This window comes from Anser brachyrhynchus (assembly GCF_964034855.1).
Source record: "Anser brachyrhynchus genome assembly, chromosome: 1".
Classification (NCBI taxonomy): Eukaryota; Metazoa; Chordata; class Aves; order Anseriformes; family Anatidae; genus Anser; species Anser brachyrhynchus.
Genome location: NC_137694.1, coordinates 121,311,441 through 121,327,622, shown reverse-complemented (window position 1 = coordinate 121,327,622; position 16,182 = coordinate 121,311,441). Strand labels below are relative to the sequence as shown.

At 56.7% G+C, this 16,182-nt stretch overlaps 2 protein-coding genes across 11 annotated transcripts in view; one reads left to right on the top strand and one right to left on the bottom strand.

Moving 5' to 3' along the window:
* The window catches only part of BCOR (BCL6 corepressor), a 73,408-nt gene that overhangs the window by 26,488 nt on the left and 30,738 nt on the right, over positions 1-16,182 (bottom strand). For 5 of the 10 annotated variants that reach the window (XM_080575485.1, XM_080575484.1, XM_080575482.1 and 2 more), the window contains exons 2-6: positions 7,134-7,263; positions 5,561-5,639; positions 1,815-4,640; positions 1,063-1,116; positions 432-615 (exon numbers count right to left, since the gene is read on the bottom strand). In XM_080575485.1, coding sequence (XP_080431611.1) covers positions 432-615; positions 1,063-1,116; positions 1,815-4,640; positions 5,561-5,639; positions 7,134-7,219 — 3,229 coding nt within the window. In that variant the 5' untranslated portion in view covers positions 7,220-7,263. Of the gene's footprint in view, positions 1-431; positions 616-1,062; positions 1,117-1,814; positions 4,641-5,560; positions 5,640-7,133; positions 7,264-10,195; positions 10,965-16,182 lie in introns of those variants that run through there. The other 5 variants (XM_080575488.1, XM_080575483.1, XM_080575487.1 and 2 more) reach the window with 2 other exon arrangements.
* On the top strand, positions 11,687-13,967 carry LOC308187711 (uncharacterized protein; the record flags this gene model as incomplete). Its single annotated transcript, XM_080575934.1, has 3 exons — positions 11,687-11,740; positions 12,381-13,262; positions 13,401-13,967. 3 exons carry the CDS (start codon positions 11,687-11,689, stop codon positions 13,965-13,967), a joined length of 1,503 nt encoding a protein of 500 aa, XP_080432060.1.

The following is a 16,182-nucleotide window of genomic DNA, read 5'->3' as shown; positions in this document are numbered from 1 at the left end:
ATGCTACCTTTTCACATTCGCCTTGCTTTCGGGGCAGCACTGCTGGCTGCTACCTCCAGGGCCCCAACACCTTGCCGCAGCCTCGAGGGAGCAGCCAGCCATGCCAGCCCCCAAGGACTGCATCGACCAGGCACATGCAACCCCAGCCACTGCAAGAAGTCATCCAGGCAAACAAGTCTTGCGTAATTTGAAGTTATACAGGTGTTTTTTTACAGCTGAGCCAGCCCGGCACGTTCCTGCTCCCATCACCCTTCTGCCCTGGCCGTGCCACCAACACCCATGGAGGCTGGGGCTTGGGGTCTCATACATTTGCGACCTGAACCAGCAACACCATGAGAACACGGAGACTATCCCGTGCACACAGCGCTGCTGCGAACGGCCGCGGCACAGACACACGTACACGCTTCAGAAAGCCATCGAAACTCGCTTACATCTGTCATTGTCATTTTGGTCAGCAATGGCATCTTCCAGAGCGACAGACTTTGGCTTCTTTTCACTGTTTCCTTTCAAGTTTTCCCAGTCTGCCTGGCTGAATCTGCAGACCTCTGAGTCTTTGGTAGCTGTTTGGCCTTCTCTCTCTTTCATCTCCAACTCTGAGAAGCGCATCATTGCACGCTAGAAAGAGAATTGATATGAAAAAAAAAGTCTTGCGATAAAAGCTACTTCATTTACCTTACCTTATATGAAAGTATTTCCAAAGAAAAATCTGCTCAAAACCAATGTTTAAGAGAGACAGCTTAGCGTAAGAGTTTAAATTACCTGACTTGTAAAACAGTTTTCTAGCATCTATATGCAAATAGCCACACAATTCTTTCATATGTAAGTATATAAATATATATAAACGTACATACTGTATATAAAACAAAAACATTCCGTTTTGGAGGTAAGAGACAAAAACAAAAAGAAAAAAAAAGGAAAAAAAAACAAAACAAGAACAAAACACAAAACTGTACAATGAATAAAGACGACCATGGCCCACAAACTTCCCTTTGTGTATTTGGAAATGAAATTTAACTCAAAGGTTTATGTAAGAGTCTAGTAATAAAAATTTGAAGAACTGACCTCACAGTAAGCAGCAGGTAGACATAAAATACTGTCCTCTTGTAATCCTTCCATCTATGTAATTAAAATGGGCACTCAATGGATCATTTAGATAATTTCATCCATTTTTATAAGCACAAACCACTTCTTTTCTTAACAATGCAAAACAATTTGGCTTAACTCATCTGTTCATTAAAAGTAAAATACCTTAAGGCTATTCCTACACAGTATCTGTCTGCCATCCCTCAGCATCAAACCTCAGCACTGCTCCTACTCTTTACTACACATTCTCCTGGTGAAAACGTTGCATAAGACCCACTAATACATGGCTGCTACTCCTCTCCATCACACGTCACGTTTGGCATACTAATCAGAACTTCTGGATACACTTTGCTGGCTGACACTGCCGGCCAAGTGAGAAATTACAGCCACCGCTAGCGCTAGCATAGCATGCATTCCTGCTCGACTCCCCTCCGTAACTGCAAAAACATTTCATACATACATTAACATTTCTATCAGATCTTATTAAGAGCCCTTTAAAACTTACTCGTGCACACATACAATAAAAGCCATACATACTATTCTTTACGTAACCTCACTTTAATTAACAGACTTCTTTTGCTATTTTTAACCATTCCTGACAAGTACGCCCTAGCAGAAAAAATCCCTATTTCCCCACCTGCGCTGCTTATACCAAACTTTAATACTTGACTGCAACTTACAGCAGAGAAATCACTTAAAAGCGCCGCGGTCGTTAAACCGCAGGGACTCACCTGTAGCGCCCGCTGCTCCCGGCTGAGCTGACTCGAATCTGCGTACAGTTCGGTCGTCACACACTTGAAGCGGTCACCTACATAACCGGCAGAGTTTGCGATCCTTTTTGCCAGTTTAGATGGCTTGGGTTTCAATATTTTGCCATCTGCAGAGTCCGCGTCGTCAGCTCCATCTTTGGTATACGTCTGATTGGTTTCGAGGCTCGGCTGCGTGCTTCCCATGCAGAACTGCTTCGCGTCGTCCTGCACTTTGCCAAAAGCCAGAGCTGGGCCATCGGTCTCATGGGCAGCTTCCAGGAAGGCAGGTGCAGGCTGAACGGCCACTCTCTCTTTATTTTGGCTTGCAGGTAAGTCCTCCTTCCTCAAGCCGAACACAGCCGAACTCTGGGCTTGCTTAAAATTATAGGTTTCGTGCAGATCGTTATTTCTTCCAAACTCCTCTCTCATCACAATAAAATCTCTGTGCTGAGACGCCTGTTCTACCTTGTGCTTCGTCGGGTCATTAGCCTGATTGCCGCTCTCAGCAGCGAAGCCGGTTTTCGTTAAATTCGTTTCGCTTTTAGCATCCTGCTCATCTCGCAGGAGGTCCGGGAAGAGGTGCTTGTCGCTTTTGGCAGAGTTTTTGCCGTGGCCGGAGCTCTGGTGCAGTTTCACGTTCTTGTCGCCGGCTACCTCGAAGTGCATCTTCCCGCCGGTCTCCAGCAGCTCGGGCAGCCTGCTGCGCAGCGCCGGGTCCTCGTAGCGCACCCTCTCGTGGGACCTCGACCTCCTCTCCGACTTCTCGTCCTTGCCCATCTCCAGCGCCGAGTGCTGCAGCAACATGGGGTGCACCATGCCCATGCCCAGCGCGTCTTGGTAGGTCATGAACTCGCCCCGGCCAGCCGGGAGGCTGTAGGGGAGGCCGGGTTTGGGAGCCAGGTGGCCGGGGTAGAGGCTGCCGTTGGGCAGCAGGACTGGGTGCGGGTACACGTGCCCCTTCCCGTGCAGGGACAGGGGGCTGATGGCCAGACCCTCTGGGACGGGGTACGGGAGGTAACTCCTGGGGTAGGGCAGAGGCGGGGAGCGAAACGCCTCGTTGGGCGGCAGAAATATGGGGCTGGAGGCCAGGGCACTCTCGCTGGCCTTGAAATTAGCTTCCTGGCCGCAGGACTTGGCCACCTTATTGCTGTGCTTGGCCGAGGCGGCCAGGGGCTGCCCAACGTGCTGGATGACGGAGGCCGTGCTCTCCGCACCACTCCTGGCTGCCTTGGCGCAGTCAGCGTTGGCGTTGGGAGCCGGCGAGGCCGAGGCCGGCCGCCCCCCCGTCGGCACCGTCCCCGCAACGCTACCGACCACCGCCTCCGTGCCGCCCATCCTGGGGCACGAGGAGCTCCGCTGCTGCGGGATCACCCAGTCCAGCGCCTTGTTTTTCAGCGGGACGCTTTTGCCGCTCTCCTCACCAGGGCCGGGGCCAGGAACGATCCAGGAGGACGGCGCCGTGCTGATGATTTCGGGCCGGTAGATGGGGCAGCCGTTCCCGGGGGAAAGGGTCTCCTTCTGGGCATCGCCCCCCGGCAGCAGCGCACCGCCTCCAGCCCGGCCGTGCACCAGCACCGTCGGCGGCATTTTTTTAACGTGCTCCACTTTACCGGCGGCCTCAGCGTCGACCACCTTCGCCGACAGGTCCAGGGGCTTGTCGGTGACGTCTTTGGTTGGAGCCTGCTTTTCCAGGAGCGGGGGCGACCGGCTGTCTTTTCGGTCATGGCCGGCCTTCCTGACGTGCGGCGCTGCCTGGGCAGGCCCCTCGGCGGCCTCGCCGGCCTTGGGCAGCTTCCCGTTGGGAAGCCGCGCAGGTGGGAACTCGCCGCTCACGTTCAGGTAGGGCTTGGGGAGCGCGACCGAGGAGGAGGGCGAGGTGGCAATGCTGGGAAAGTGTTTGTGAAACTCGGCGTAGGCGTCCCCGACCTGGGCGGGCAGCGGGAGGCGAGGGGACGGCCGCGGCGAGTGGGGCAGCAGGAGCGCGGGGTCGGGCGCTATGCCGGTGGGCGCCGTCTTGGCGGCGGGGACACGGGGCTGTTTGCTGTTCTGCAGGTGCGGGTAGGCGTGCGCCTCGACGGGGGTGCCGGGGCTCACCCCCATCTTCCACGACAAGCTCTTCTCTGGGCAGTGCACCAAGGGCGGGATGGCCGGAGAGGCCGAGGCGGCCGAAATCCTCATGGGCGAGGCGAGCGACGAAGGGATGTGCGGGGTGACGTAGTGGGAGGGAGGCAGGTACAAAAAGCGTTCACCGTTCGTGCACACGGGCGAGTAAGCCAGGTGCTGTGGTAAGCTGTAAGTGGACTGCTGAGGTAGCAATGCCTTGTACATGTTCAACGAATACTTATTTGGTGAGTCAAGAAAAGGGTATATGGTGGGTGTCGCCCCCTCCATGTAGGGATTCACCCAGGGGAGCCTTAGGTAGCTAGCACCATTGACACCGAGAGGGCTCTGCTTGTCACTCGCGGCTCGGTCCAAGCCCAGTGTCTCTCCCGTCGGGACAGAGTTTTTTTGTATTCCAGGTGGCGTTTTGTATATAGCACTGAAGCCGTTCGGGCCTTTTCCAGCGACAGCTGCATTTTCTACCGCTTCGGGGGGATTAGACTTAAACTGTATCTCTGGATTTCTTTCAGGAGTAAATCCGAGACCAGCTATAGAACTCGTAGCATCCCGCGACTTTTCGGAGCCGATTCCACACAAGCTGGAATAGACAATACTACTGGGGACTCTGAGTCCTTCTCGCATAAGTCCAGACCTGTCCATACTCAGAGCTGCGAGACTGTCAATGCGATGGGCTGTAGTTGCATCCACCTTTACAGAACAAGAAATAGGTTACTTTCGCATTCTGCTAAAACTGCTACCGCTCAAACTACAGATATATGTCATCGTTTTGAAGAAAAATACCACCAAGGCAAACACATATTTCGCTGGGAAAGCATGCACAAGGTTGGCCACGCTGGAGAGCGTGAGGACAGGAAGCTGCAGAACAACACAGACCACCGCAAACAAAAAGATAAGGATCACTCTACATCCGAAAACTAAAACCAAAGGCTTGAGGACCCATAGCCCACACGGCCAAAACTGGCCCAGAGCTGATGCTCGGTGGCACTGCTCCCGTGCAGCACTGCGCCGGCTGGCTCCAACTCCTTGACCCCAGCCCCACAGAGCAAGAGGATGAGGATGAGGGCATGGAGAGCAGAGCTTGGGGGAGAGCCAGGAGAGAAGGAGGGAGAGCATCTCCTCCTCCTCCTCCAGGACCTCCTCCGCAGGTTGATCCGCAAGGCAAGGCATCTAAGCACGTGGCACAGAGGAACATCTGCCGTCACTCAACAGCACCGCGCTGAGTTTCTTCTCCGCTCGCCGCTCCCCACGTACACTCGAAGGAGGAAACTGCCAGCTTTACTGAAATGTCGCTCAAGGATTAAACCCTCTCGTTAGACGTCATGGTGTGCTGTGTGACATTACTCATGACGGAGCAAAGGAAAGGCGGTGAAGTCACACAGCAATGCACACCACAAAGTCAGAGTGGAGAGACTAACGAGATAAACAAAAAAGTCCCGTTTCACCGCTTCCCAGAAAGAACACCTATGTGCCCAAGCATGGCTAGAACTGCAAGAAAAAGGTATTTTAATCGCTTCTCCAAAGGCAACATGCACTAACGCCCGAGGGTGGAGATGGGGCGGGGAGGACAGGCACTGACGAAGTTTCCGCATGAAGCTACGGTTTCTTACCACACTGTGATTCAGGTGATTTTCCTCCCTCAACTCCAGTCTGCTTTTCGGTGCATCGCCATCATTAACTGGAATTTTCCTATTTAAAAACAGAAGCTTATTATCGGGAGACATCCCATGCATTTCATATCAGCACGAGGTTGTATTGCCTCCGTACTCTGATTCCCCCAGAGAAGTCCCACACGACACCGTGTTTATCATGCCGTGTACCGACGCACGGTGACTACTTCACAAAGCAAGGACCATTTGAAAACAACTATAAAGGGTTTTGAAACTAGGATCGCGCTAAGCGCATCTCGGAGTAGTCTCTTCCAACGCACAGGATTGCTGCCAAGGTTTTCTATTTTGACCCCCCCCCGCCTTTTTTTTTTTTCCAAGGAGAAAATACACCATTTTCAACATGCCCTTTTCACGTACCATCCATAAACGCTGCAAAGAAGAAAATTAAAACACACACACTTGTATCACACGAACGTCAGCTGTTCCATGTTAAAGAGGGAGCTGCACATCTGTGCCATACCAGTGTTGCAGCACTGGGACTTGTTATCACAGAAAGCACCGATAAAGAATATACCTTAGTGCCAAATTTCAAATCCCAGGGATGAAAACCGCTGACATGCAGCAGAAGGAAAGTTTCATCATTACCCCAAAGAACTCCTTTCAATCAAAGCACTTAAAGGCGCACCATCGCTTAAATCAGAAACGCAACGATAACGTGTTCGTTACGTCAGTGACAAGTAAAGTTGTACCTAAAAAACTGTGAGGAAAGGTGGGGGCTGCGAAGTGAGACGTTTGGCTGTCTTCCTTCAGTTTATGTTTGCAAGTAGTTTTCCCTGCAAAACCCCAAAACTTTCCCCGGCTTCTGTGAGGCTTTCCACACAACGGTGAGAACACAGGCTCAAAGGGAAGACAGAAAAACACTAAAACCACACAAAATTGGCACGGGGAACTGAAGGCGTACCTGAAGCTCCTGCTGAGCACTGCTTTGCTTCTTAAGAAGCTGGGTTTTACGTGAAGAGGGCGCTGCAAGTGCCTGCATCACCCCATTGAAAATTATTAAAAAACATAATTTTAATCATCAAATGAACAATATTTGGAAGAAAAAAAGTAGGGTCAAAGAGAAATTCACTTCTGGCAGGCGGAAAGGCCACTGCTTCTATTGCACAGGCCAAGCTGTTTGTTCAAAGGCGGAGAACGCCAGCACCACGTCCGAGTCCCCCCACCGCACAGAGCCACTGCAAGAGCCTGCGCAGCGCTTGCTTTAATTCCCCTTCACAAATATGAAATAATAAATTAATTGTAAAAGCGCGCTTACAGGCTGCTTTGGGGAGTAATCTCTTTAAAGGGCGTCCCCGCTTCGCTGACCCAGGTTGCCTGTTAAATAGTAAATCACCGGCTGCTCTACCGCTCTGTGGCACGGCTTGTTTCTCCCCGCCTCCCCCCTCGGAGCCGGGCTGATCTCGATGCGAGAAGGCAGCTCCCTGCTCCGGCACCGGGGAAGCGAACGAACTCCGAGACCTGCACGCTGCAGAATTACGGCGCGGTTTAACTCGCCAGGAGCTTAAATATTTACCTGTCTTCATTAATTCCACACATGCGGACCCTTTCATTGCTCATCCAGCTATGAACGTTGCCATACAGGGGAGTTGCAGAAAGCATGACGTCTTCTTAAAAATCACTGCTTTTCTTCACGGTTTTATATTCTATTAAAAAAAGAAAGGGAAAAAAAAAAAAAGTTGAGCAGATTTGTCTAGGAGGAAGTGCAAACATCACAGCGGAGCAGCCAGCCTCCCTCCGGGTAATTAATAATGAATGCAGGATTGGTGCGGGGAGCGAGCTGCCTACGTTAACCGCTAAGGGAGATACCCTGCAATAAAGGAGCAAATTGAGGGCATTTATAGGTCAGAGGAGATGGATCTTTTCCCCAGCGCACATCCAGAAAATTAAGAATCATTCCAGGCTATCGACAAATAAAACTTTCTCCACCGCCTTTAATTTGAACACAAAATGATTCAGCCGGCCAAGTGCGCGCCGGTACCCATACGTTCACCTCACACGGGCTGAAAGAGCAGGGGAGCCCCCGGGGCAGGTTGGAAACCACCCGCAGGCAGGCAGGCAGGCTGACAAAAGACCCGCACTGGGAACGCACGGGAGCAGGACGTGCATCGCAGGAGCAGCAGCCCCGCACCGTGTGCGTGAGCCGCGCCGAGGGCTGGGAAGGCGTTCACGTGAGGAGCGAGACCGAGGAGCCGCTCTCCGCGGAAGGGAGCCAAATAAAAACCTCCCCTTGAGCGTCTGCACATGGCTAACTTGGAGAAAGGGGTTAAAAATAGTAAGTGGGTTGGCGAGCTCCCCACCCCTTGATTTGATTAAGCACCGAGCCCTGGTGGCTTCTGCATCGGAGCTGCTGCTGCTGCTGCGAGTGCTTTCAGTAATTCAATGACGCCTGCTCACTCCAGGGAAAGAAATCATTAGCGGGCTCGCTGGAGAAGTATTAGCAGTCCAAGAGGATCGGCGCTGCGTGCAGCGGGAGAGGCAGGTGAAAGGTAACCGCATTTTCACGTCCAGCGGCGGAGGGGAATGCCTCTCCCTCCCCGCCACCTCTCCTCACGCCACCTCCGCTCGCATTAAATTCCAGTTTGCTGCATGAGTGAAGTGTCAGGACAAGCTGCGTTTTATTAACAGGATTATCGCGGCGCATGATTTATTCCAGTGCAAGATTTTAATTGCTCTTTGGAGGTTGAGTCGTTTCTTTTGACTGAGCTTCAGCCTGCATCCTGCTGCTAAATGCTGGGTTAATAAGTAGGGGGAGCCTTTAATGCACAGGATATCCCTCAGCTCTTCCTCTCTCACAAAAATAGAAGCCTTTAAGCGGGAGGCATGATACTCCTTTTACACACACACAAGCCAGTAACGGGTGATTGACCACTGGGAGTTTAATGCATAACGTCTCCCAAAGCATACATGCTTCCCCAGCAAACTCATTTCCTTTGTTAGGCTACAGAATATGCAAATGATCACTTTGGCATTTAATGGGGAAGAATCCCAGATTGTGCCTTTAACACAATACTTCACACACGTTCAGAGAGATTTAAGAACTAAAACGGCAGGAAAGCCTTGTTCCCGAACACTTTCTTCTCCCCTTAGAGAGGCCTTTTGTGCAAAACTCCACGTCTGGAACAAATGTATATTAATGAAACGGCGTGTTGACCCTCCTCTCTCCAGAACGGTTAGCTTTCCATAATGAAGTCCACAAAAATTGCTGCGAGGAAACAAAAATCTGCGGAGATTAGATACCGCGCTATCATTCAGAAGGAGTTATTTCACTGGAAAGACGGTTTCTGGACAGATTTACTGTTTTCCAGATGCGCCGCTCGTAATGTTTTCAATAGAGGCAGCAGCAGCATGGCGAGAGTGATTTAGGGTTTTACATAAGGTTAGTAGCCGCCCCGCGCGCTGCATCAGCCGCCAGCAATGGGCACGGGCTCGCAGGAGGCCGGGCTCACAGGAGGCCGGGCTCACACCCCGCTGGCTTTTGGGGTGTCCCGCTTTCCCCGCTGGAAACGTATCGCTGAGATAAGGCGCCATGCCTCAACCAGAGCCATCCGTCCCCTGACACGTGCAGATAATGAGCCACCAAAGTCGTGTGAGGGGCCGATGGGCTCCCCGCGTGCAGCGGGTGACCCGGAGGCCCTATATCCCTCTGGCACAGTGGGGCAAAGCCAACCAGGGCGTGGAGAAGCGTGGGCGTGAAGCCCTCCGGACACCAAGCTGCCAGCCCCGTCCCCAAAAGCCGCCCCTGGGCGCGCACGGCCCCGGGTGCACGCGTGTGCGCGTTCCTAATCGCCGCCCTGATGAACTTCTTGTGAACTGCTTAAAAGTGGAGGTCTGCTGAACGAGCAGCGGCGCCACTGCCAGCCATAATTTCATTGCAACGAGCAACAGACTTTTAACTCTTCGCACACCCCTTCCTTCCCTCCTCCTCCTCCTCCTCCCGCCGCCTGTCCCCCGGGGGGGACGGTGGCCACCCGCCGGGACCGGTGGCGTGCCGGGGGCTCCATCGGGCGGCCGGGGGCACCGGCAGCCCTCGGGGCGGCGGGGGGGCCGGGGGGAGGATGGAAACGCTCCTATTTATACCGCACTTCCGCGGGGGCGGGCGCAGGCGGCCCCGTTATGAAACCCCGACGGCAGGCTGAGCTGAGCGCTCCAGCGCACGCCGCGAGGTACCAGCGGCGGAGGAAGCCAAGGACACGTCTCTTCTCCTTCCTCCCTCCCCCCCCCCATTTCTCCTCCTCCTCCTCCTCTTTCCCCCTCTCCTCCTCCCCGTCGCCCCCGCGCCGTGCCGGTGCCGGAGCGCCCCGCGGCCCCCCGGGCGCCCCCGCTGCTCGGAGCAGGGCTCGGCCGCCGGAGAGCGCCCGGCATTTCCTCCGGGAGGTGTCTGGCCGATAAAGCCATTTGCGGCTAAATATAGCCGGTGATGCACGGCGGGAGGGGGGCCGGGTGGGGGGGAGGAGGAGGAGGAGGAGGCATGGAGGAGGGGGGGGGGGGGGGGAGCGAACCACGCAAGGCACACGCGGTTCCGCAGCGATGCCGCCGTGTGAAACCAGTTGTGAAAAAGCGCCTGCAAGCACTAACCTGCCTCCCGGCGTGCTGCCGAGCGGCGTGCCGAGCCGTGCCGAGCCGTGCCGAGCCGGGAACACCCAGCGCCCCGCGCAGCGGCGGCCCCGCGCCGCAGAGGCAGGCACAGACACACACGCACACGGCGCTGCTCGGGCAGCCGATTTAAAAAAAAAAAAAAAAAGGGAAACGTTTCGGGTCTCCCTCGCAACGTCAACAGACTTTTGGCAGCCATGGACGCCAGCAGCAGCAAAGTTTTGTTAACGCGCTCCTGGCGTGGAGACGAGAGAAACCCGGTGCCCGCGGGGAGGGGGAGGAGGAGGAGCAGGGGGAGGGGGGGGGGAGGAAGCTTCCCCGTGCCCTAGGGGACAGCTGGGGAGGGGGGCAGCCCCTTGTCACCCCCCCCCCCTCCGCGGGGTGAAAACCCGGCCGCGGGAGGCTGGGGGGGGTGATTTGGGGGGGGCTGGAGGAAGCCCGTCGGGGCCGGCGGCTGCAGCGAGCCAGGAAGCGGGGCGGGAGGAGAAGTGCAGCGGCGCACGAGTTCCCTTTTGGCGCCTTTACTCTTTCCACCTCCGAGCTCCGCCTGGCAGCCCGCCAGTTTCCACTTGCACAAGCCACAGAGAGCCCTCGGCAGCCGTCGGGGAGGAGGAGGAAGGGGGGGGGTTGGAGGATAGAGCAAGGGGGGGGGGTTGGAGCTCGGCTGCGAGCCGCCGAGCGAGCGAGCGAGAGCGCCGGTGGCACCGGCAGGCGCTTAAGCAAACAAGGCGGCCTTTCGGAAATTAAAAACAATGCAATAAATTACCCCGCCCCCCCCCCCTTCTTCTTCTTCTTCACCCCCCTCTCCCCTTTTTCCCTCCTGCCTACCGCCGCCGCTTGGTTCCAGGCCACTGAAAGGATCATTTCTAGATTTGTGAAAATCCCTGCGAGAGGGAGTGAAAAGCAATCGGGGACTCGTAGCAATCGACTTCGATTAGCCCTCAGACCGCTCATCTGGAGCTTGATTTAAAGGGCAGCGCTTGCGCGGTATTTATAAGCCTAAATGCGGGCAGCTGCTTATGAATGTGTTTAGCTCCCTCGTTTATCTTGTACCTCCGACTTACATATTTACGAGTTATAAAAACAACGACCTGTGCCACCCGCTCGAAAGGAGACTTTAAAGCCACCGTGTTACTGCGCCGTTTACAACGCGCCGTATAAAGCTCTGGCAACAGCCAGCGATCTAATATTAGACGAGCGTTTAAAGTAGAGGGGTGGCTGCGCTTTTTTTTTTTTTACAAAAAAAAAAAAATACCGCGGGTTATTTTCTGCAATCTCCACACGGCATCACCGCTAGTGACACGTTTTGTAAACCAGAGGAGGAAGCTGCAGCCTAAGTAGCCGCCGCTCGGATCCGCGGATTAGAGAAGAAGTTTGACCTTTACCCGGGACGTGTGGCATTTCATTTAACCATAAAGCTAAGCACAATGCGCCAGCGAGATCGCTAAACCGATTTAAAATACATCTTGAGTCATGCGCCACAGTGCTGCGCTTCGCTTTCGGCAGCGCGCAGGCGAGCGCAAGGGGGTCGGCGGCTATTTTAAGGCTCCTGCCGCAGCCCCCCCCCCGACGGCTCCCCCCCCCCCATCACGTGTGGGACGGCGACCGGGACTTTCTGCCGTGTAAACACAGCGCTGCGGAGCCAGCCGGGGGCAGCCGGGGCCGCCGCTCCGCTCCGAGCCGCCGGGGCTCCCCCCGCGTCCTTTCCCCCGACGGGGGGCACGGCCGCGGGGGGGCCGCTGCGCAGCGCCCGGCTCCGGCCCGGCAGAGATCCCCCCCCCCCCTCCTTTTCATCTCCCCCCGATTTTTCCTCCTCCTCCCCCGCCACGATGCTCCCGGGGGGGCTGCGTGCTGCGAATCCCCCCCCCTTTCCCCGGTCCCCGTCCCCCCCCCCCCCCCCCGCGCCGTCTGTCACGCCTTGGCCCCTGCACAGCCCCGTCGCTGCGCCGTAGCGGCAGCAGCGCTTTCCCCCTTTCCCATATGCTGCGAGGCGAATCATTGCATTGCTCTCAGCGCCGGCTGCAGCCAAAAAGGGAAGGGAGGAGGAAAAAAAAAAAAAAAGTTTTCAATTAATGATAAGCCTAGGAACTGGGGAAGGGGGCGGGGGAGGAGGCCAATAAGGGAAAGTTAAAATGGCTGGCGAGCCTTCAAATAACCCTGCCCGGAGCCCACGGGGTGCTGCCCGCCGGGAAGCCCTGGGGAAAGCCCCCGCCGGGCTGCTGCTCCGTGGGGGCGGCCCCGGGGGCCCGGGCTGCCCCGGGAACAGGCAGCGCCAGCACCTGAAGGGCACGGGACAAACGCGGGCTGGAGGGGGGTCACAGCATGCCGGGGCGCGGGGCGCGAGAGGGGGCTGCAAAGCCCCCCGCTGCCCACACGCACCCCCGGGGGGAGGCGAGGCGGCTGGTACCCAACTTGGAGGCGTCGCCGCACCGAGGATTTCCCGGGGATCCGAGGGAAACACCGCCCCGGCGGCCCCGCACCGGCCCTCCGACACCCGGCTCCCCCCTGCCCGGTGTGGGCAAAGCCCCCCCCAGCCCCGAGCGCACGCCGCGGCCCCGAGGGGACCCCGGGGGGGGCTCCAGTAAGGCCGGGGGTTTCCCCCCGCACCCGGCGGTTCTCCCCGGCACCGCCGCCAACAACGCTCCCGGAGGCGGCGGCGGCGGCGGCTGGGAGGGGGGGGGGGAGCCGCAAAGCGGTGGCCCCGCGGCGAGCCCCGGGGCCCCCCCCATTAGCCGGGGCCCCCCCGGCGAGAGCCCGGCCCCCCCTCCGTCGCCCACCCGCCGCGGCATCTCCCTACCCAGGCCGTCCGCGCCATTTTAGAGACACGCACACACTCGCACACCCTCGCACACCCGCTCGCACACACGCACGGGAGCGAGGTTTCCGCTGCCGCTGCCAGAGACAACAGGCAGCAGCCGAGCCCCGGCTGCGAAGGAGGAGCAGCGGCGGCAGCGGGGGCGCCCGGGCGGCCCCGGCTCCCCCCCCCCCCCTTCTCCTCCTCCTCCTCCTCTCCTCCTCGCACACGCCGGGCACAAAATGCGCACTCGAGGTAATTGCAGCCCGCAGCCGCGGCCAGGGGAAGGGAGGGCGCTGCCCTGCGCGCCCCCACCCCATTAACCCGCCGCGCACTCGGCAGCCCGGGGAGCCCTCATTGTTGCCTTTATTCCGCGTGGCTTTTGCTTTTCAGGAGGGCGAGAGGAAGAAAAGAGAGGGGAAGGGAAGAGAAGAAAAAAAAATAAAAAGAAAGAAAGAAAGAAAAAGAAAAATACCACCAAGCCAGCCCCTTCCCCCGCCCGTCCCCCATTGTTCGGCCGCGGGAGGCTGGGCGAGCGCAGCGCGACGGGCTCGCCATTCACCGAGCCGTGCCGTGCCGTGCCGTGCCCCCCTTCCCCCCTCCCATCTCGGCAAACTTCGGGGGCTGGGGGGGGGGGTCCCCCCACCTCGCCTAAAGAAGTCCGAGTGCTCCTGCGAGCGAGACTTGGGCGAAAGGCTGCGCTCACTTCCGCGACCCTATCCCCGCAGAAATACCGGAGCACGGCCCCCAACGCCCCCCCCCAGCCGCCCCCCCGGGGCTGTGGGGCTGATTTTGGACGCGCGCCCTCGCTTTCCTCCGGCCACCCCCTGCGCACCGAGAGCCCGCACGGAGCCGCCCGCGGGCCTTATCCCCCCCCCCTCGGCCCCCCCTCACCCCCCCCCCCGCATCCGTCGGGCACGTTGGGAGAATATTGATCACGGACGACTTCATTTTGCATAATTGCGGCTGACAGGGCCTGTGGTTCCCTCATTTACGGAGCAACAGCCCCCCCCCCCCCCCCCCCCCCTCCCCCCCCCACCACCCCGCGGTCCCCCCCCTCCTCCCCGGCAGCCCCGCCGGGGAACGGCGGCTCCGCGCCTGCTGCAGCAAATGGCCGGCGCCCAGCGGAGAAAATCCTCGGCTCGGGGCGCTCCGGCTCTCCTCGGAGCCAGCGGGCCGGCCTGCAGGGCTCCCCCGCTCCCGCAGGGCTTTGTCTGCGCGGCCCCTGCCGGGCCGGCTCGGGCCCCAGGTGCGCGGAGACTTGGGTGAAAAAGTGCTTGGGAAGTCGGGGCTTTTTCTCCCCTTTTTCTTTCCCCCCCCTCTCTCCTCCCAACAACAAACAGCTCGGTTTCTCCTAAACAATGCATCAAAAATCAGCCTCGCCCCAAAGTTTATGTCGGGCGCACGGCGCTAACGTTTCTCCTTGCCGGGAAACGTGGTGGTTTTTTTTGTGTTTTTTTTTTTTTTTTCCCCGAGCACTTCTGGCGATTCCTCGGTTACGAAAGCAGCATTGCGAGCACCTCTGCAAACGTCTCGGCAACTACGTGTCCCAACCCCACATCACCTTCCGCAGCCCTTCTGAAGAGTCGCACGTCCACAGCGGGCGCAGCAAAGCAGCCCTGCTCCCAGCGCACGGCGTGCGGAAAAAAAAAAAAAGAAAAAAAAAAGGATATAAAAAAAAAACGCGTATTTTCCATGGGAAAAAAAGAAAATGAAAAAAAAGAATTTAAAAAAAAAAAAAGGTAAAGAGCGGAAAGTTGCCCGGCAGAGCCGCGCATCCCGCTGCCGGCCCCGCGCTGCCATCGCGGAGCTCCGCACCGAAACAAAGCAGCGAGTGAACTGCGCCTGCAGATGGGCGGCTATGAATTTTTGCTGCTGCTTAGAGCTTTAATTACTCGTTCTTGATCCGTGGGACTACGACACGACACCGCCAAGGTTAAAATGCCCTGAACAGCTCTGAGCAGATGTGAACGAGTTGGCAGACGCGCAAATGAGGTCTGCCTCTAAGCATGATAACAAGTGACTAATACATTGCATATCGCTGAAAGAAAATTATTTTTCTCTAATTTGCATTAGCTTTTTCTCCTTTTTTTTTTTTTTTTAACGCCAGCGACATTCCCTCCTCAGAGGCAGCAGCCTAATCCTGAAAATATTACTCCGTGACTTTAAAAGATTTGGAAGGAGGCAGAGATTGCCAGTGTTTTGGCTATGCAGCCTTGTTTATCTTTCCGCCTTTGCTCCAAGGCGAAACTAGTTTCGCAAGCAGTATTCTTGCAGAAAAATGGCACATGTCATATAAAACACCAGTTTATAGGAATTGATGCTAAAATTGTTGAATGAGTGCTGGCGTACTTTCACCACTAATAGCACGGCGTAATCCATAAAGAACCAAGAGGACATTCAAGGCCAAAAGGGAAGGAAAAAGAAAAGATTGGAGAAAAATAGATAAAGGCAGCCAACCCATTGACCAAAATTACAAAAAGGGTGCGGGGATCAGCATTTCCCCTTCCTCCTTGCTTTCCACCCCCAGAGAAACCTCGAGAAAAAAAAAATAATAATAGTACGCGGAGGTCACTTGCTATATAAAACATAGCGATTCTCGTAGGTAGCAAAACTGTGTCAGGTACAAATATAGGCCGGGACCCAGTTCTCCAAGTTCCCTCGACTTTCCAGAGGCTCTTCTGAAAGGGCCGGCAGAATCGCTTTGGATACAGGAGCCAACTTCAAGAACAGGCAGCGTTTCATATCCCACACCTCAAAAATAATAATAATGAAAAAATCTAACAGAGGGCTCAGATGCGGAGGCTCTGACGAGAAAATAGCCGCTCGGGTTATTTATGCAGGAGCAGCTTTCCACCGAGGAGCTGCTCCAAGGGCTCCTGCACGTCCAGGTTATCTCGGATGGCGCGGTGCGATCCCGAGGGATAACAACTCCTCCTCCACCAGCACTGCTCGAAAAGCGAACACCGACAGCCACCGCACCGGCACCGGCACCATGCCCCAGCGCAGCCAGCAGCTCCGCGCCCACCGGGGGGACCCCGGGGCCGCTTCACGCCCTTACACCCGAGAAGTCCCCGGGGGCCAGCAGCGCGAAACGCCGCCGCTGCCAGCGGGGATTTCCCGGCCGCAAAACCCGTCGGGGGCCGGGCGCGGAGCCGGCCGAGGAGCGCGGCGG